Source organism: Benincasa hispida, chromosome 6, assembly GCF_009727055.1.
Source record: "Benincasa hispida cultivar B227 chromosome 6, ASM972705v1, whole genome shotgun sequence".
NCBI lineage: Eukaryota > Viridiplantae > Streptophyta > Magnoliopsida > Cucurbitales > Cucurbitaceae > Benincasa > Benincasa hispida.
In genome coordinates, this window is record NC_052354.1 from 43,245,465 (window position 1) to 43,266,998 (window position 21,534).

Consider the following 21,534-nt stretch of genomic DNA (forward strand, 5'->3'; position numbering starts at 1 on the left):
AAAAAAAAAAAAAGAAGTTGAAAAAATAACTTTACTGTTTATCTACACACCCCGTCCCCCTCCCTCCTTCCATTTTCTCTTTCACCCTACTTCGAGCTTATGACCTGACGTACTTCTTTATTTTTCCTTTATTTTTCCTCCCCTCTTTTCTTCAATATTCTCTTGCCCTATTTTTGTTGATGGTTTGACTTTTGTTTATTTAAAAAAAAAAAAAAAACAAATATTACACATAAACAAAAAAAAAAGCACCTAAAGTTAAGATGTATAGACTATAACAAGAAGAAAGAGAATAATGGAACTACCAAAGGACCTTATGAGTTAAATGTTTTAACAAGGTTGTATGCTATTGAGTGTGTGATAATAACCAAATACATCCTTCTTTTTATTTGACTATTTATCATTTTGATGAATTTTAAGAGAAGATTTTGATTTCGGAATTTTGTGAGACTTTTATATGTTTTAACTTGAAGTTTTAATATCTATTTGGTTGCTAAGAAAATGGGGTAAGAATTGAATAAATGAGAATGAGACTATCTATATAAAAAAAAAAAAAATTAAAAAAAAAAACCAAGTACAGTTAATTTGTTTTAAAATCGATTGCTTCCCAACTTAGGATAATTTCGATTAAGTTGATTAGTATACTAACTGTTTAAACTCAACTTTTTCTAAAAGGTTGAGAGTATTAATGCAATTTTTAAAAGTTGAAAGATAATTTTAAATTTTTTTTTTTTTAAAGAATATTTTTTAAACAAGATATTAATGATTTCCATTCATGTACTAAGGTATTTTTGTACTTTTTTTAAATTTAGAAATATTATTGAAAGTTCTAAAAATTCAATGGTATTTTTAGAACATAGTGAAGAAAGTAATGATAAAGATATTTTTTTAACATTTTTTAAAAATTTAAAGATATTTTTTAAACTTTTAAAAATTTAAGAATATTTTTTTACATAAAATACAAAGTAAAATGATATTTTCTATAATTTAGCCTACATATGAAGTACGAGACTTTTTAGGGCTAACCTTGGTTGGTGAGTCGACCCCTAGGTATAATGAACCCCAACATACCAACATATTATATATAAAAGGTATAAACATACAATTATATTATATACAAAAATGCGATGGGCAGCCTCCAGACGGCCGTTGACTCTATATATATATCCTCGAATTTTGAAGATTGGTTTGTATTATTTTTAAAAAAAATACAAAAGTACAAATAGAACAAACAGATCAAAAACGATAATGAGGGATTAAGAGCCCACTCATATAACCAAAATTAATACAAAAACTCAAATGCCTTGCTCTCTAGAGATCATATGTGATTTTAGAAGTGAAACACTTCAGAATGAAACAGGATTGATTTTACAGGCAATGGCACAAGAGATCTTTTGGTTAGCAATGACAGGAATATGGAATCTTTTGAATAGAACTCTTACAGAGGGTATACAGAGGGTCACTGACGATCGAAGCTGAACCCAAATTACGAATTAAGCTTCTCTTGGACTCTATCTTTCAATAACACGTCTACTGTTTTTGAAGTCACCATAATCCTTATCCGCAGTTGTATCGTATTCATTAAACCTTCCTGGTCGATGTTTCTTGTAACCTTCCTTAGAACTCCTAAAGTCTGGCTTGCCAGCTCCCGAGCTATAAGTTCCTTGCCCGCCACGATTGTTTGCACGAAATCTTGAATTAGCACCACGAGATCGGTGGGACTTGTCATCAAAGTCATCAAAGTCGTCGCGAAATGTGTTCTTTCTACCATTCCTGAAATTGCTAGATTGAAACTCACTCCCTCTCGTGTATTTATCACCACGTGCTCGGTGTTCGCTTCCCCTTCTATTATTTTCTCTCTGATTTCCTCTCAATTTTTGTCTGTTCATACCTCTATCAAAATCACCAAAATTTGATCCAGGAGATAGGCTGCTTTCCATTCGAGAACTTCCTCTCCTTTGAAACTGCTTCCTACTGGAGCCAAAATCCTTTCCTTTACTCGGTCTAGATCGAGAACTTTCATCTAAATCCTCATCAAGGTCGGAATCAAGGTCGAGTTCTACATCAGAACCATAGCTTAATCCCCTCCTTGATCGACTTGTCAAACCACTGCCTCTACTTTTATGCCTTGAACTGGCCAGATGACTAGACTTCCAATTTTGCTGAACAGAAATATCGTCATTAGAGACAAAATCAAGTTCATCATCCTCAGAACCAGAGAAAGCTGCTTGTTGACGCCTTGGACGCTTATTATAAGCTCGGGCGCCAGGTCTGTGGTCAAGGTCATCACCATCTTCTGACCCTGAGTGCCCTTCAATGTCAGAAAAGTGAATCGAATGAGGCTGCCTTGCTGAATTATTCACTGAGCTATCTACTTCATAACTATCAATATCGTCCTCCTCATCGAGAAAGTCATCAAATCCAACGCCTGGACCTCTGTTTCCAGTGTCAGAGTGCTCTCTTTCTGGGAGATCCCAGCTAAGTTTGCTTCCTCTCGCCTGATTATCTGAACGAGATCCTTCCACTGCAACCGACGAATCTGCATACTCAAAAGCTGCAACATCTGCCCCATCTGACTCGTCATCATCAAAGTCAAAATTCCAGGCATTAGAGACCTCCTGCCTATTAGCAATCTTTTCTAACCTCGACGGAACGTGCTGTTTTTCTTGCTTTTCATTATCTAATGTGTCGGCTGGTCGCTTGCATTCACAGTGGAAACATGCCATATTTCTCCTATAATTTAAAAAGTTGCACCTGCCACAGATAGGAAACTGACTGATGTAACATAACTCAAAATCACAATTTCTGATTCAACACAAAATATCATTTAGTGCTGTGGTTTGAAAGTTCAAACTAGTTACTACTGAGATAGAAGATATATTTTGAAGCCATGTTAGATGAAAGTTTCTTGTAACGAGGTTTTAAATGAGAAAGAAGCAAGGATGCACTTTTCAACTCTCACAATCATTGTGGCCATTGATTTTTCGTTACTTCAAAAATAGTTATTGCAGCTACAACCACTTCAATCTTCTATAATCTATTTTATTTCTCACCAAACAACTGGCATCTTATTCTAAATATCCTTGATAGTTTTGGTATGACACTGGTGATTAGTGACTACAAATTAATGACGTTAGCAAAAAGTCAAGTGAAGCAAGCACTCACAATTGAATGTTCAACCATGCTTCCATCGATCCCTCCTTTTTCTTCCTAATTTTATTTCTTCTATCAGAAAATAAAGAAATAATTCTTCTATGCTAAATAATTCGTCCCCACACTAATTATACCCAAGAGTGCTCCAGCAGACCCAGACTTACCCCAAAAGGAAAAAAGAAAAAAAAAAGTGGGGTAATTATCCAGACCAATAAATGCTCAAAATCACACCCTCTAACCGATTCTCTGCAAAGAAAGTGTAACTAAGGCATCCTTTTATAATCCATACTGATACAGTTCAAGTATCTAAATGGAGAAACAATTAAGTAGATGTGAAAATTCTTACTCTGGGCATTCCCATTCTCCTGGAAGCAGCTGCCGTTTAGGACGCTTGGCGTCACACTGTAAGCACACCGTATTTTTTGCAAAGTTCATGAAGTCACACCTGAAAGTAGTTTGATAATTTGCATTACAGACATCAAACTCAATGTGACAACTGAAAAAGAGAATATTGGGGAATCTCCAGATACGCCCAAATTTTGGCAACTGCCATAGCACAGTGCATTTACAAAAGGCAGAGGCAAAAATACAGTAGTTTAACATTAATGACCTCCATAACATAATAGTATCAACAATTAGACTATTATAAGTTTCTAGGATCTGATTTTCTAAGTACCATATGCTATGAAGCACGGACCCTTCCTTTTGGATGAAGTGTCAGTGTCGAACATGTGTCCAATACTAATGCACCGACAAGCGCCTGACACATGTCACATACGTGAAATTGTGTGTGTGTTTTTTTAATTTCTGACACGTTGGGACAAGTGTTGTTTTATTTTTTATTTTTTATTATTTTAACCTTCAAAATTAAAAAAATAATAATAAGAAAACAGACACAAATAAAATCCTAATTTAACATTACAGTTGCCAGCCCCTTCATTTTCTTTCCATCTCCATTGTGTCGTTCTTTCTTTCTTTGTATTATAGTTTCTAAAAGTTCAACATTTGTTAACTTGTATTTAGGTACTGTAGTGAACAATGGCTTAAGCAAGATCCTAATCGAATACCTCCACATAAGGACATTGAAGTAACTCATGAGAGAATGAAATGCCTCAAGAGATACTTTCTTGATGCAGAAGATCGGACCAAAGTGAATTTGGAGTTTGCTAAGTTTTCAACAATGGGAAAATATTTTAATGACGTTGATTCTATAACGACTAGGTACAATGAGAATGCAAAGGATTGGTGGGCTATTGATGGTGTCTATGCACCAATGCTTCAATCAATTGCCTTTAAGATACTAGGTCAGCCTTCTTCATCTTCATGTTGTGAGAGGAATCGAAATATGCACTCATTTATTAATTCAGTTAGATGAAACAAGTTGATGCCACAACATGCAAATGATCTAGTATATATCCCTAGTAATTTGCGTCTTTTGTCAAGAAGAAGCCCAGAATATTCACATGGAAAGACGAAATTATGGGATATTGCTGAAAATTCTTTTAATTCTTTTGAAGAAGTTGGGATGCTTGAAGTGGCTAATTTATCATTAGATGAACCAGAATTAGAGGCAGTAGTTTTCACTGATGATTGTAGTTGCAACGAGGCTAACAATTGTGAAGATGGAGATGTTATGGAAGTTTGAGAATAGTGTTTTAAGCTTCTAGATTTTGACATTTTGCTTTGCATGAAAGATGTAATCTCTATTTAGGATTTTGTATTTTTATTGTAACTTTTTATTGAACTTAGACAACTAATATTTATGTTTTAAAGAAGTATTGTATGTTCAATATATATGATTAATTTATCTACAAGTATCATCACATATATTATTTTTTAAAAAAAAATATGTAAAAAAAATATTACGTGTCCCCAACGTGTCGTGTCCTACATTTCTAGAAATTGGCATATCACCATGTCGTATCGTGTCATGTCGCATGTCGGTGTCCATGCTTTCTAGACCAAATGAGTCTTTTATATGGAGCAACAAACCATTTCCACATGGTCATCACTTCAAACAAAGCATAATACAGTTCCAGAGATTAAAAAAACTAAACACTTGGGATAGTAAATTGATAGTGAGAAATACGTACTTAGGACAAAGCCAATCCCCTTTTTTCATCTCAACATCATCACGTCCTACTCGCCTCTTTGGAGGAGGTGGCGGCTGCTTCACTTTTGGTGGAGGCTTTTTGATTACAGGAGGAGTGAGAGTAGGATCTATTGGGACTGAACCCAACTTGACAACCTCATGAAGTAATTTGCGAACTACTGTTTTAACAGTTTTTCGCTTCAGAAGGGAATCGTTGACAACAGCTCCATTCACGGGATCAAAACCAAAAGTAAATAAAAGTCGCATGATATCAATTGTGCGTGCCTCATCCTCTTTATTAGTCACCAAATATGCTCTTTCACAAGAATTTCTTAAACTGCAGGAACTGCAGACCTGAAGACAGAAAAGAAAGCAAAGCATAAAAAAGAAAGGAAATTATACTACGTAGGTCAAATGAGCAGCAGAAAATAAGCGTATGGGGTAAAATAACATCTTCAATGCATATTAACACTAAATGTTATAAATTGAATATATATATATATTATTTTATTATTAATACGTGCTCTAAGAGGGAAATAATATCTGAAAATAATCCTAATGAATTATCATTATGGTAGCTTGTTACTACCAGAAAACTTTTACTCCAATGTAGAAACTCAACGAACTATAAACCCAGATCACGATCTGTACCTAACATAGAATTAATTCAATACATAGCTAGTTGAACTTGAAAGTTAAAGGTGTAATGGAAAAACTACAGAAGCCAAAAACCTGTAAACAGTGTGACGATAAACAAATGAAATGCAAAATAAAGTATTTTCAGTATTATGATCATTTCCATTACTTCATGACATGCTAGGAACAAATACAAGCAGCAAAGAAGTACTCACGTCTCCTTCATCCAGATGAACGAGCTTCCTCAAGAGTTTTGCAGAGAAAACAACCTTCTTGTCTGGACTTGGGCACCCAAAACCAACCAAAATTTGGATGTCTTTTCTTGACAACGACCTGCAATAAAAACTTTTAGATCTTGGACTAGTATATTTACAACAATTGCATCTATTCTGGAAATTTACATACACAGTTCCAAAACAAGGATTAACCTAAATACAAGAGTAAATAAACACAATAGATGGTTTTTTTTTTTTTTTTTAGAAGAACAACTTTCATTGAGAAAAAACGAAAGAATACACATGCATACAAGAAAAAAAAAACAAGTACACAAAAAAGGAGAATCCCCCTATAAGAAGGGATTCCAACTATACAAGATCAAGTTCATAGGATAATTACAAAAAACTTTAGAAATCGAAGCCTAATGAGAAACGTGAAAACGAATAAGAGACCACGAATCTCTAGCATCCCTCTCAACTTCCCTAAATACCCTTCTATTCCTCTCATCCTACAACACCCAAACAATAGCACAAACACTAGCCAACTAGAGAAAACGGCCTTTCTCCCCAAACGACAGATTGAGGATGGCCTCCTCGATCATATCTCTAACGTCTCGACGACGAGCCCACATCATACCAAACGTTTGAAAAAAGAAACCCAAACAAAGCTCGCAAACTCACGGTGCCAAAGAATATGGTATAAACACAATAGGTGGTTGGAAAGGAAAAGAAAATAAAATATTAGAAATTTAGTCAGTTATATGCCAAACTTTCGCTTGGATAAAAAAGGAAACATAGATTAAGGAAAAAAATCTAAATCAAGTGAAAAGTTCAACTATACTAGAACTATCGAAACAAATGTCCTCACATTTTTTTTAATAAGAAAAAGAGGAATGCATTAAACCGAGAAAGAAAGGAACAACCAAAGGACATTCCATTCCAAACCGTCAAAAGTAAAGCACAGGCTAGAGTTTTTCTTGTACAAACCGCTAGAACACCCAACCAATCTCCTCAATAATCTCATCTTCTCTAAGGAGAATCTACCCCTCTTTGTTCTCCAACATAGAAATAGCATTTTTACTTTTACGAGCTGAAGTCCATCTATGGAAAAAACTGGAGTTCTCATCCCCTTCCCCTTCTCGAAGCCACTAAATCTTACTTTTTTGCGCCCAAGCACACTACTCTCTAAACACAATCTCAGTTAACTCTGCCTGGCACACTTCCCTTTCCTTTCTATTATCAACCGAGAAAACACTTCCTTCTTCTGAGGTATCAAGCTTCTCTAACTTATCAGTAAGGATCTTCTTTTGGTAGTTCACACTGCCAAAGACCTCCTTGTTCCAAGCTTTTAGGAAGCCCTTCAAGCCTTTCAACTTTTCCATAAAAGCATAACCAGGCCACCTTTCAACCTTCAAGCCCCCCCACCAAGTCTCCAGCTTTTTGTAAAAAGATTTATGACCCAACCACATGTTTTCAAATCTAAAAGGAATGGGACCCCAAGAATGAGCACCTGAGCGTAACAAAATGGGAAAATGGTCTAAAGTAACCCGAGGAAGCCCATCAATAGTAACATTGAGGAAGAACTCCACCCATGGCTTAGGTAGCAAGAATCTATCAGTCTTGGAGGCAACAAAACCATCACCTGACCTAGACCAAGAGAAAGCACCATTTCTCATAAGGGTGTCAATGAGATCCAATTCTTCAATTAGAGAGTTGAACGAATTCATACTTTTATTGATTTGCCCGCCCACACTTTTCTAAGAGACCCAACGAACAACATTAAAATCACCTCCGATGAACCAGAAACTATTGCAACACCCCTATAAATCAGACAGCTCTTTCCAGAAATCACTTCTTCTTCTATAAGAACAAGGCCCGTAGACTCTATGATCCAACCATCAATGTTAATAATGGAGTTGAAGTGAATGGACATGGAAAACTGACCTTGAATGGAATCGGCCACTGCAATTGAGTCTTCTTTCCACATAACCAAAATACCCCCAGAGAAACCAATGGCATTTAAAGCCACCCACCCAATTCGGCGACTGCTCCAAACCGACTTCACAAGCTTCCTATCTACGTTGATAAGCTTTGTTTCCTGGAGGATGACCAGGATCGGATTAAACTTAACTAATATATCTTTGACTAGAGCTCTTTTAGGGCGAGCATTAAGGCCTCATATGTCCCACGAAAGTACTAACATAAAGAAACCTCAGGCCCATGATCTCTACTAGTTCTACTTGCTGCAACTTCTTTTTCCCAACTACTTAGTAAAGCCTTAACTTCTCTATTCAGCTTCTTGTTTGGGCCTCGTTTTTCTTCTGAACGTTGCTTTTCCTAGAGATGGCTCTAATGCATAAGTTATGTTCAAGCAAAGCTTTGATGACCTCTTTACTTAGAGGAATGGTTTCTGTTGAGTCGCGGTCGGCTCAATTTTAGTTTCGCTCTCAAATTCAGCCTCCCCCACACGAGCTTCAATTGGGAGAGCTTCATCACTAACGATAACCAACTGGTTGTCGACATCTTCCACTTCCTGCTCAATATCACCCCCAAAAAGGAGATCATTACTATTCACAGTAAAGTCATCGGCCTGTTCCTCCAAAGCGGTGAACTGATTTTCCATCCTTAAACTTCTTGGGCTCAATAACGAGGTGTCTAATTGAGGATTAGACTCCATTATGCTTGACTCCACTCTCAACTTCGAAGGGGAGCCACGTTTTGTTTTCGTTGTAGAATGAATAACCCCTTTTTTAGGCAAGAATTATTCTTCTCTTCAACAGTAAATTTAATCCCCTTGTTCGCACGTGTTTTTGAGACAGCCTCCTTTCACCACAAGAATGGACCCTGTCTTTTATAAGAATACTTTTAGGTTGGGGTCCATTTCGAAGCCCGTCATCCTTCTCTAGATCGGAAACCTACGCTTTTTCTTTTATAAATATCCCTTTGGGTCGAGGCCCACTTCGAGCCACCACTTCTTGGGATTCGGCAATTGCCTTTCCTTTATCTTTATCAATGGCCTTTAGTCGTTCTTCCACAACGTGGGCCTGAACCGTGGCTTGGCCTTGAGAGGTGGAGGTCTCTCCACGTGATTCTGACTTACCTAAGAGAGAAAAAGGGCTTTTTTTTCCATCTGCAAAATCGTACCCGTCGTTTGCTCTAAATCAGTCACATCGATGACCGAACAGAGCCCTTTGTTCTCCATGTGCCAAACATCGATCAGGTTTGGATCCGAGCTATCGAGTCCTCTGTAGAAACGTTGTGCTTCCTCCGGAGAGAAGGTTCCATTAATTCCGACGACTCTATCGATCAACATGTTTGCATCCTGGAACCTAACCACCTGGGTGAAGAACTCTTCCTGGAACCTAACCACCTGGGTGAGGAACTCTTCATCATCAAACTTAATTTTGAACTCAGAGGGGACGAATCCACAATAGTTTCCTCTAACTTTAATAGCCACTTCAAGGCAATCAATGAGGCTAGAATTTTCCTCGGCGTAATAAATAAAGCCGCCAAACAGATCACCTACCACTTCGAAGATTCTCGAGTTCCGTAAATAAAGAGGAATATTTCGGAATTTCACCCAACCTCCATATGAAGGGACCACTGACAGTCTTCCATGTTTTGCACTATCCCAATGCTCCATCTTTAAAGTAATGGGGCCAACCATAACCCATCCAAAATTCAAAGAAAGCAAGCTGGCCATTTCTCCATCTGGACACTTTAGAAGAGCTTTATCGGCTTGGAAAGGATTAATGATGAAGTGTTGTTCTGTCTGTCTTTGGATCTCCTCCAATATTCTACTCCAATCATCATGGAAATCCCTCTTTGTAACGGCAATGGTGTTGTTCCAACAAATTTTCCTCACCTCCTCTCTTCTTTGAAATGACCTTCTAGTAAGCTCATTAGAGATATTGTCGACATCAACTTCTTTTCTCAGCGGTTGATGGCTAGGTCTAGGCAAAGAGCCCTTCGTCACTTCAGCAAAAGATCTATCTTCTCTTCCAACAACTCATTTCAAGTCATAGTTCTCTTTCCCATTCAGAAAATCGACAAGAACTCTTCTGAAGGCATCCGGATGATTCTGCCTTTACTCTGCTTATCAAACTCACACGAAAAGGATTTGTTTTCAATTTTAACTGACAGTTTCCTCCAAGCCATCTCAAAACCATTCGTACATGCTCTCATTATCGAATATCAGCTAAGAAAGATGATAACTTATTTATCTTAACATTTCAATTTATAGAATTCAAATATTTGATTATAAGTAACAAATGTCCTCACATAAAATCTCAGAAGCAAATTTCTACGGATGTCCTCACATAAAATCTCATAAGCAAATTTCTAAGGAGCAACTAGTTTTCAAATGAAAGAATACAAAAACCCCACAGAAAACAAAACCATAGCCAAAAGTGGGGATTCTAAAAGTCTATAATCCCAGTAGCACTTATCCCACCCACTTATGATACTCTCAAGTTTTCTTCTTTGACTGCTGGAAATCTTTCATCCAGAAAAATAGCAAAACTATCAACACCCACAATCCCAAAAATGGAAGAGAGGGGAAAAAAAGGACAGAAGATCATGATACTACAGACGATTTTTATTACCACTAAGAACATTTTCCAAAGAAAAAACAGGACATTCAGTTCAAAAAGAGGTACAATGCACCAAGAAACTGTGTGAACAACATACCACTCAAAACATGAACCTTAAACCAGTCCAAAACTACCCAAATTTTAAAATAAATGTAATCTGAAAGTAGATTATCTAAAGATCTACATCCTCATACCAAACTACCATTATTATTGCATCACCATTAATCAGGTGCAATCACAAAACAAGTATTGTCAAACTTTTATCACATACTGAAGTCGAAATGCAGAGCTACTGACCTCAGAATGTCGAACCGGTCCTTACCAAAATTGAGGCACGCAGTGTGAACTGCCTTAAAATCCTTGGACAAATCCAACCCAACGTCCTCTTCCAAAGCAATGTCAGAGGCACTGAATCCCAATTCTTCCACCATCTTGCCCTCATCTTTCCTCCTATGATCAAAGTAATTCTGATGAACTAACCTTTCCATCATCTCAATCCACTCCGGCCATGGATGCACCAATTCAATTTCATTCCTCTTCTTCCCCATAATTTCCACCTCATTTCCTTCGTCCATTCCCAAAGCAGACTCCGAATTATTAACATTATCACCAAGATGACCACTCCCTAACGCCGATTCCGGTTTCAGATTCTCAAGGGGCGGATTCTGAGTGGTTTTCGATTTCCGCCAGGCTCGAATTCTCTGTAGAGTTTGGTCCTTCTGAGAGCGCTCTTTTTCAATGGCGTCGATTTGATCGAAGATGAAGCTCATCCGGGCTGAAAGGGAATTGGGTTTGGGATCAGATGAAGGTGGAGAGGGAGCTGAAGAGATTTGGGAGGTGACAAATCGCTTGGATGTTCCGATTGCGAGGAGATGAGATAGGAGGGGGGAAGAAAGAGGTGAAATGGGGGTTTTAGAAGAAAAGGGAAGACGCTTAAGGAAGAGGAGAGAAAAGGGGGAGTGTGCCATTGTTGAAGAGAGGGACTATGTTAGAGCTGAAATTTTCTAAAACCCTCCATGGGAGGATTGAACATTGAACAAGGAGAGCTTAAACCCTGAAAAGTCCCAAAATTACTAACAACGAGGGGGAGCGGGGAACTATTTCTTTAGTTTTCATTTGGCTAAATTGTAAAATGTTTAAATCTTATTCTCGTCTTTGAATTTTGAATCTGATTCTATTTTGGTCCTAAAATTTTAAAAGAAATTGGTTCTATTTTGGTCCCTCAACTTTTAAAAACGTCTATTCCAGTCCAAACACTTTTAAAAGGTGCTTTACTTTGATCCTCAGTATTAAGATTCTGTCAACTCTTAAGCAAAAACAAAATGATGAGATGACTAGGATTGTAAATAAGTTAGTCACACTAAAAAAATTTAGGGTTTCAATTTTGAATTAGGTGGTAAAACAATTTTCTATAAAACTCAAAAGTTATTTTACCTTCAAGATTTTGGCAGTTTAGTATTTTATGATGGTTGTTCGTTGACATTTTATTTCACCTTCATTTTGCTCACACATGCTAAACGCAATTTCATCAAAGAGTTAACAAAATCTTGATAGTAAGGACCAAAATCAACACTTTTTAAAAATTTAGGGACTAAAACAATCGTTTTTTCAAGTTTATGGACCAAAATAGAACAAGATTCAAAGTTTAATGACCGAAATAACCATTATAAAAAGTACCCTTGAACTTTGGGTTTTGTGTCAAAAATACCCTGAACTTTGAAACGTTTCAAGAATACCCTTAAACTTTCAAAATCTATTCAAAAACACCCTCATCGTTGATAAAACAAACGAAAAATGACATGTACAATTAAAAAATAAAAAATCATCTTAATTGCCATTGGTGTGGCTCTTATGTGGCTTAAATATGGTTGATTTGATTAGGATTTTAATTTGTTTTAAAAAATACCCTTTATTAAAATTTGTTGGGTGAAAAATGCTCTTAATTGCCACAAGAAACTAACTCACTGTTTAGGGTTTTGGAGAAGACCAAAGGGGTTTTTTGTGCGGCTGACCTCACTTGGGAGGCCCAAATGAAAAATAACTACCTATAGAGAAAGTAATGGAAAGTAGCATTTTGCTTACATCATAAACATGTGATTTTATCGATTCGCCCCTGAGATGTACCCCGCGCGCCTGCCAATACAATTTACTCGATCCTCGATGGCTCGTCACTCGTTATCTAATGGCTCGTCACTCAATACCCAACTTCATGGTCACTCGATACGGCTGCAATCAACATGTGTATACTCGATCATATCCACGCCATACTCGATACTTGATTATTTTATACTCAATTCTTTTTAATTCTTAACCCGTTTAAAGGTGTTTGAAGTCCATTATTTCACCACTTCTGACAAGCTCAAACTATTCACTTTGTTCGTTCGATTGTATATCCTTAGACGACAACACTTTTACATTCGAAACTCGACTATCTCTACATTAGGTAACATTCTTCTCCTTATTTGTATTTTGGCATCATTCACTCGAAACTCGACTATCTCTGCATCATGTTCCTCGATATGCACTTGCACGTTACTCGATACTCGACCAACACGATTTTCATTTCTGTGTTTCATTTCTTGCATGTTTGGCTAGACTTTGAGTTTGTTTCGTTTCATTTTTCATATTTTTTTTATTTTGGACCGCCTAGAGCTTAGGGATTGAGTTAGATAATGCATGAAGGTGGAAAATCAAACTGAATGCTCGATAATCGACCATCTAGTCACTTGTAATATAGTGAGTAAGGGACACCATATAACATATATTAGGTATTGAGACATTGAATACTGGGTATCGAGCAATCGAGTAGCGAGGAACAAGTATCTTGTATCGTGCATTGAGTATCATGTATCGAGTATTGAACAGAATTCTTATTTACCCCTGTTTTTTGTTATTCTATGCAATATGGCTAGACAATTCATGATTCCTCCCCAGGATCGTTTTTCAAGCCAAGCGACCAGCCTATCCTCTCACATTGGGACAACTAACGAGATAGTGGAAGAGAAGCTTACTCCTACTCAACTTTCCCTCTTCAGGAAGACGGTATTTGGGTGATTCGTGGACATGAAAATTATCTTCAACAGTTCATTAGTCCATCACATTCTATTAAGAGAGGTTGAAGACAATAGGAAGGATGCAATGGCATTCGATTTGAATGGTACATTTGCAATATTCACCAAAGAAGACTTTCTATTGGTGACGGGATTGTGGCGGTCACTTAATCCAGTAGTTGTGGAGGGAGTTAAAGTAACTAGATCATTACATAATAGTTACTTCAAGAATGATTTTGCAGGGGACATTCATATCAGTACCTTAGAGACAGTGTACAAGAAAATGGAGTTTGAGAACGACATGGATGGTTGTAAGATGACATTGGTCTATCACACTGAATTGGGTATAATGGGAAGGGAGAAGAGGGCCAATGTCGACAAGACCTTATTAATTGTTATGGAGGATTTAGATTACTTCAATTCCATGGATTGGGGAAATGTGTTATGGGAGAGGACGTTACTTGGACTATAAAGAGGATTGAGTGGTAAGGTAGAGAACTACAAAAAAAGGTTCAAGCATAATAAGAACTACATTGTCAAGTACAATCTACTGGGGTTTCCTCATGCATTTCAGGTAATATCCATTCATTAGCCCTACAAGATCTACTCATTGTAATGTTAATGTCAACTACTACTTATGCTTGTCTTATAATCGTTTATGAATTATGGTAGGTGTGGGCATAAGAGATCATTTCAACGGTTGTCGAAAAAGTTGTAACCTAACTGAATGAACATGTCGCACCTCGATTCCTGATATAGGGGTGTACATACTCATTACCAACCAAAACAATAGTGCGAGACGTGTTTGAGTCCATCGAGGTTAGTGTATTACATCACAATTTACTTGGATTTAAGGTGAATGTCACATATAACTAACAAATTATTCATTGTATTGTACAGACAAGGATCACACCCACATCATTAATCATGTTCGACAGAGAGAGGCGGTATAGGGACACTAGGGTCGATGAACGACACATATACGAGCGCATTGATGCCAAGAAAACCTTCTCAGAGATACATAGATCACACAATGATGTGGATGCTCATAGTAACTCCTGTGAATACAAGAGTCATGAACATTGGTTTCATGAGCCAGAACTCCTAGAGCATCAGTTTCACAAGCTCCCTACTGACGAACGCGAGATTCACTCTCATAACGAGTCTTACGAGCTCTTTACTGACGAGCATGTGCCCTCAACTGAGGAGCGAGGGTCGCCTTGACCGAATACAACCCATTTTGAGCCCATGAGGGTGGGCATATGAGCTCACACCCCTCCTGAACGTTTTAAAGAGCATACATCTTGGCAAGCCTTTCTGAAGTCTTGGCCAAAATGAGCCCATGATCACTGCCCGTGAGATCATGGAGTGCCTACAGGGGATGTTCGGACAACCGTCTGCATAACTCAGGCATGATGCTCTGAAAAACATCTTCAATGTCCATATGCAATAAGGGGCATCTGTTAGAGAACACGTTCTCAACATGATGGTCCACTTCAATATGGCGGAGATGAATGGGTCTGTCATTAATGAAGCCAATTAGGTTAGCTTCATACTGGAATCTTTACCGGAAAGTTTCCTACAGTTCCATAGCAATGTTGTTATGAACAGGATTGACTACAACTTGACCACTTTGCTCAATGAGCTATAGACTTTTCAATCTTTTATGAAAACCAAGAAAAGGAAGGGTGAGGCAAATTTTGCTTCATCCTCTAAGAAGTTCTACAGAAGTTTGACCTTTGAAACTAAGTATTGTCTTCTTTTTCCGGCAACAAAAAGTGGAAGCAAAAGAAAGGTGAAAATGGAAAAAATAACCCACCACTTGCAGCCCAGAAGGGCAAGAAGGCCAAGGCTGCAAAGGGAATCTATTTCCATTGCAACCATGAATGATACTGGAAGAGGAATTGTCCTAAATACTTGGTAGAAAAGAAGAAGGCTAAGCAAGGTAAATGTGATTTACTTGTTCTGGAGACTTGTTTACTGGAGAATGATAATTCAGTCTGGATAATAGATTTAGGTGCCACTAACCATGTTATTCTTCATTTCAGAGAATTAGTTCCTGGTGAAAACTAGAGGCTAGGGAGATGACAATGCATGTTGGAACTGGGCACGTCGCCTCAGTTGTGACAATGGGAAGACTCCGGCTTACTTTACAGAATGGATATATTTTATTAGAAAATGTATTTCTTGTTCATGATTTAAAGAGGAACTTAATTTCTGAAAAGTGATTGGTTGAACAAAAATATTATGTACATTTTTCTCTGAAAGAAGTGTTTATTTATAAGAATGGTATAGAACTTTGTTTTGCTAAGCTGGAAGATAATATTTATGTGCTAAGACCGTTAACAACTAAAACCCTCCTAAATATTGAACTATTTAAAACTGCGGTAACTCAGAACAAAAGACTTAAAACTTCTCATAAGGAAAATACCCATTTTTAGCACCTAAGATTAGGACACATAAATCTCAATATGATTGATAAACTGGTCAAGAATGAAATTCTAAGCGAGTTAAAAAAAATTCTTTACCTGTGTGTGAGTCATGCCTTGAAGGCAAAATGACTAAAAGATCTTTTACTGGAAAAGATCACAGGGCCAAAATGGTCTGTAGTATATGGATATAGGAGTGAAACCTTATCCTGTAACGCTATAGATGCGGCCCGCTTTGTAGAATAGTCTGATCCTGCTACAGATGGTCTAATCCTGATCATTCATATGGAGACATGTGAGCGGGGGTGTCCTATACAAAGGAGTTTGTATAAGATCAGACCACGAAGTGTTATAGTCTCGTTATATAACGTTGTTCATGACAGAGACTTCACTTCACTAGGATGACCATAGGTAACATGACCTCAATCTTGAATGAGTTGGAAACTCTTGCCTTTGAGGGCGGTCCTTTGATTTACATGGGTGCGAGTGGCCAGATCGTCAACTCAGACCTACCACTTTGAGGATTCGTCTGATTTAGGAGCTAGGAACTTAGCTACACAAGATGAAATTCACTCCTTCCCCGAAGCAGGGGTAAGTAGATAGATTGCTTCCTTAAGAGCTGATTCTGGGGGCTTGAACGATGTGGCACCACACACCTTCTCATGGCCCGATAAGTGTCCACACATAGTAGGGATCAGTGGTACTTAAAGAGTTAAATGTAACTACGGGGGCAAAATGGTAAATTGGCCCAGCTGTACTTATGAGCATCTATGAAGGGTTTTCGTACTGTTAATTGGTTATATCCGATGGACACAGAAATATATCTGTGGTGAGAAGAGTGCAATTGTCGGTCTTTAGTGGAATGCCTGGCAGTTAACAAATGATGGACCTCGTGGCTAAAGAGTTTAGTCAGCTATTCACGTACTGTTGGAGCTTCGAGCCATAGGTCCATAAGGTCCCCTTGGTAGCTCAATGGATTCAAGTTGAGAGTTAGATTTTGGGTCAGTTTGAAGTGTTCAAATTGATAAGAGGGAGTTTGATTATACATGATATAATTAAACGGGTTAATATATATGATATGGTTGACATGATGTATGAGATATATTAATTGGAGGAAAATGATATAAATATGATTTATATCTAGTGAAGGAGAAAATGACTATGGTTCATATGTTGCATATGATGTGATTAAACTATAGGTTATAAATATAATATGATTATAATTTTTTTAAATTTAAACAATTATGGGATAGTTGTTTGTGGGTTTTTTCTCCATAACTGAATGAGTTAGTGGGAGGTTGCATTCAGTATTCGCAACTGAAGGATAAAATGAAAATTGTTTTCATTTTGCAAGTGATCAGATATTTGCTCACCGATTGAGTACATTGCCTATCGTATAGCAAATCGAAAGCATACACGACAGCTCAGCGTTTACTAAACGATCATGTACACGCGCGCATTTACTAAACAATCGCATAGAATTACCTAAACGATCATTTAGCATTTTCTAAGAGATCGGGTGCCTGAGCATTTTATTAAAAGATCGTCTATATGATCTTGCCCCTTTTACTACACGATCATGTACCTTTACCTAAACGATCAAGCATCTGTCTATACAATAGACTCTCGATATCTCCCACTTGCTTGGTCGTGGTAAACAATTGTTCTTTCCTCCTTCCCTCTACCAAATCCAATAGAGCCCACACCTCATAGATTCTCACTTCGAGAGTACCGAGGGTTCTGAGTGGTGGTATCTTCCTTGCTACCTTGTTCGTGAGGAGTCCACTCGCAGGTAGACGACAACAATTTCGTGGACGATTGCCGTGGACGATCTCAGTGAAAGCGAGATTTGCTTCCGTGACAAAAGTGAGATTTAAAGTGAAGAAGAGTTCTTCAACTGGTATGTATCTTGCTCTTTTGTTGTTTATAGTTTCAAAGAATGTCGTAATTTGTTGTTAATGCATAACTTGTATGTTTGATTATGAATGTGGTAATTCTGTCACAATGAGTTTGGAACGATCTTGCTTCCGCTCAGAGGTACTGTTTGATAAGAGTTCCTTCACGGTTCCCTTGTTTCAAACCGAATGACTTTTGATTAATGTAATGATTAGCTATTTAATTTCTTTATTAGTGTCCTATCCCAGTCCATTAACTTTTATTTTAAATATACATGTGATGTATGTTTTATTATTATATATGTCATATTGTATGTCATATAGAATTAAATTCTACCATAGGTTATGCATTTATTTTCATGCATCATTTTATATTATAAGTGTTATAATATTTGAATATGCATGATTTAATTATATAGCATTCTCATGCATAATATAGTATAATTATTATATTATATACATGCATGCATTAATAACATTTACATGCATCATGTATATTATAAGGGTTATAATATAAAGTAAGAATGTATATTTATATAGTATGTTATTAATGTCTTCCATTTCTTTATAATATATAATTGTTATATATATTAGTAATGAAATTGAGATTGCATGAAGCATGACACTACCTTAGGTTAATTTACAATGTTATGATTAACTAAAGTATGTCAAGCTTGCAATGATTGATTTTTAATTGTTTCATTTATTTATAATTGTTTTAACTAAATGAAATTAGAATTAAAATTAATAATAAAGAGTTGCATGTGAACCTTAGGTTATAATAATTTTTTTTTAAAATGTATTAAAACATGATTGAGATAGACCTAAGATCACATTTCTAATAAGATTAAAAATCTAGCTTTAATCTTTTAATCGGTTTAATAGGATTAAACTGATTCTTAATAAAAGATTAAAAGTACAATGTCTAAGGTGGGTTCTATCTAGGTTGGGGTACTTAAGATGACGGAAACATCGTACCTCTACTTGGGAACCTACCTGGAAAGGTGAATTATATAGATTTGTTACATGCATTCAAGTTTGATTAATGTTTATTAACAGTTTAATAAGACTTCAATCAAAATTGGTTAATCATAAAAGACAAGTGTTGTTTTTTAGCAAATTAAACGTTCACTTAGTTAAAAATTAGTAGCTGGGTTTTTCCTAAGTTAAATAACCCTAGGTAAAACATTCAGTGGGAGAAAAATTGGGTATATGATACTTCATTTTATCCTCTACACGTTTCTCCCTGTAAGTTCACACTGTGAGATCTACACTCAGCGTCGAGGCACCATGGGCGTCCCCCTACGAGTGGCATTTGTGAAGATCAATATCAAGGTGAATGGAAAGAGTATTTATAATAAGTGGGAGTGGGACGTGTGACAACACATCCCTCGGTTTCTCTCATTAGGTTGAAGTAAAGTTTCATACATCGCCTCATGGCATCGTAGGTGTCCCCTTAAAGGATGGCAGTTTTGCATGGCTCTTTATTCAATCTCCAGAATTAGATAGGATTACTTTAGTTTCATGTCCTAATCGGTTTTTTCCTACGGTTGGTTCATTGGAGCGGAACTCTGATAACTTGTAGAAATACAAGTTATTTATACTACTTTATTTAGATATTGCGGTTAAAAGAGAGGAAAGTTGCATCAATTGTATGGAAATTGGCTAAGAAATGCAAGAATTATAAATTGTCATCAATACACCCACTGACACCATCGCAATGGTAGAAAAGAATATTTCAAGTCTGTTTTGCAAGAAATCAAGTCACCGCATGCGTTCATGGCTCAAGAGAAAAAGATCAACGCATCTACGTCGCATCGTGCCCATCATTCAGGAATGAATAAACGATCAACGCAATGACGGCGCATGTGACAATCGATCAAGAGCTTTGCGATCAACGCAACTTCAACCGCATGCAATAATAAAAAACAACACCGCATGTGGGCAAACAATCGAAGATGCAAAAGAGCAACGCAATTGTAGATGTTTCAAACACGTGTACAGCTAATCGTTGTGCATTTTTGACGAGATTGATTGCGTAACAGAAGGAATATTCATTCCACCATTTCCGGAGCTGACATAACAATGAAGTGGGGTCCACACCGCAGAGAGTCAAAGCTGAGCCTATAAATAGCCTCTAAAATTCTATTGGAAAATATACTTGACACGGGCATATTTAGATATTTGTATATTGAGAGAGAGACTGATCTAAGTGCTGATCAGAGAAGATCCGGGAAGATTTAAGAGACAAGGTCGAGAAGTGAGTCTCAGGGCAAATCCTTTCAATCCCCGCCGTGAAGCTCTGTACCTAGGTCACTCCTACCGGACGAGCAAGCCTGAGAGGGAAGCTCTTCCTTCCATTCACTCCATTCGCCGACAAGCAAATTCACCGTCCATATCTGTGTCAAGACGTTGGCACTCTTCTGTATTTGTTTCTATCTCTTATCATAAATTGTATTCATCTTCTTAATCTCTATCATTCACATCATGTATCAAACGCTAAATATTAGTATTGAATGTCACGATCATTTTCATCTCCATCTTTCTGTCTATTTCCGTTCTTCCATAAATCACTTTCTCCATGATGTTTTCTTAATCCCTTAGTAATTAGTATGAATCTAACAAGTAAATTAATCTGTGCTAAAGAAATAAATATGTTTAGCTAAAGCATGCTAGACGACATTTTCACCTGTGAGAGCAGAAGTGAAGATGCCATTCTGCCTGTCGAGAGAAGGTTAGAAGAATGCATTAACTAAAATGAGAAGTATTTCCAGAGATGGAAGCAACCTTGAGTTCATTACGTTCATCCTTGTTTCACCACAGAGATGTGGGAATGCGGCCGATCACCGAGAGGTGTATGCCAAGGGAAAGCGGAACCGTAATTAAATCTTTAACGCAATTAATGAACTTGCGATGTTTATATTAATTACCCTTTCTATTTCTGTGTCATACATAAAGACTTGCCACCGCATAACACGACCTTTTGTATAATCTTCATAGTCAGTCTCAATCTTAGTATCATGTATCAGTATCCTGTATCTTGTATCATAATAGCTTAGGTTTACTTTTATCGCATTTTATTTTATTATCGCAACTTTACTTTATCGTATAATTTTACTTTATCGCAATTTTAAATACCTGTACACGCACAATTTTTATTAATTGAAAAATCCCTGGTCGCATATATCATGAACATAACGCATTAACTACGCAATCTCTGTGTTCGACCTCGGATCACTTCGAGAAACTTGTGGTGGAATTATACTTAGTTTCAACGCAAGGAAACTTGTGACAATACATAGCATACTTCAAGCATTTCATTATTAACGCATACATCTAGAAGTAGTATCGCATATCATTACATCATCATTTTATGCGCTTACAAACTCTAGGACCTAAAATGAGGGTTATACTTACAGGAATCGTTAAGTTAGTTTAAAGAATTCTAGACCGAACAATGGTGACTAATAGTGAC

The 21,534-nt window shown here is 37.0% G+C and overlaps 1 protein-coding gene across 1 annotated transcript; it reads right to left on the minus strand.

Annotated features, from left to right (window-relative positions):
* Positions 1 to 1,161: 1,161 nt before the first annotated feature.
* On the minus strand, positions 1,162 to 11,782 carry LOC120079783. The gene is made up of 5 exons (XM_039034169.1): positions 10,983 to 11,782; positions 6,094 to 6,211; positions 5,244 to 5,596; positions 3,497 to 3,595; positions 1,162 to 2,751 (listed from the first exon to the last, which is right to left on the minus strand). Exons 1-5 carry the CDS (start codon positions 11,651 to 11,653, stop codon positions 1,509 to 1,511), a joined length of 2,484 nt encoding a protein of 827 aa, XP_038890097.1. The 5' UTR covers positions 11,654 to 11,782; the 3' UTR covers positions 1,162 to 1,508.
* Between the last annotated feature and the right edge of the window lie 9,752 nt (positions 11,783 to 21,534).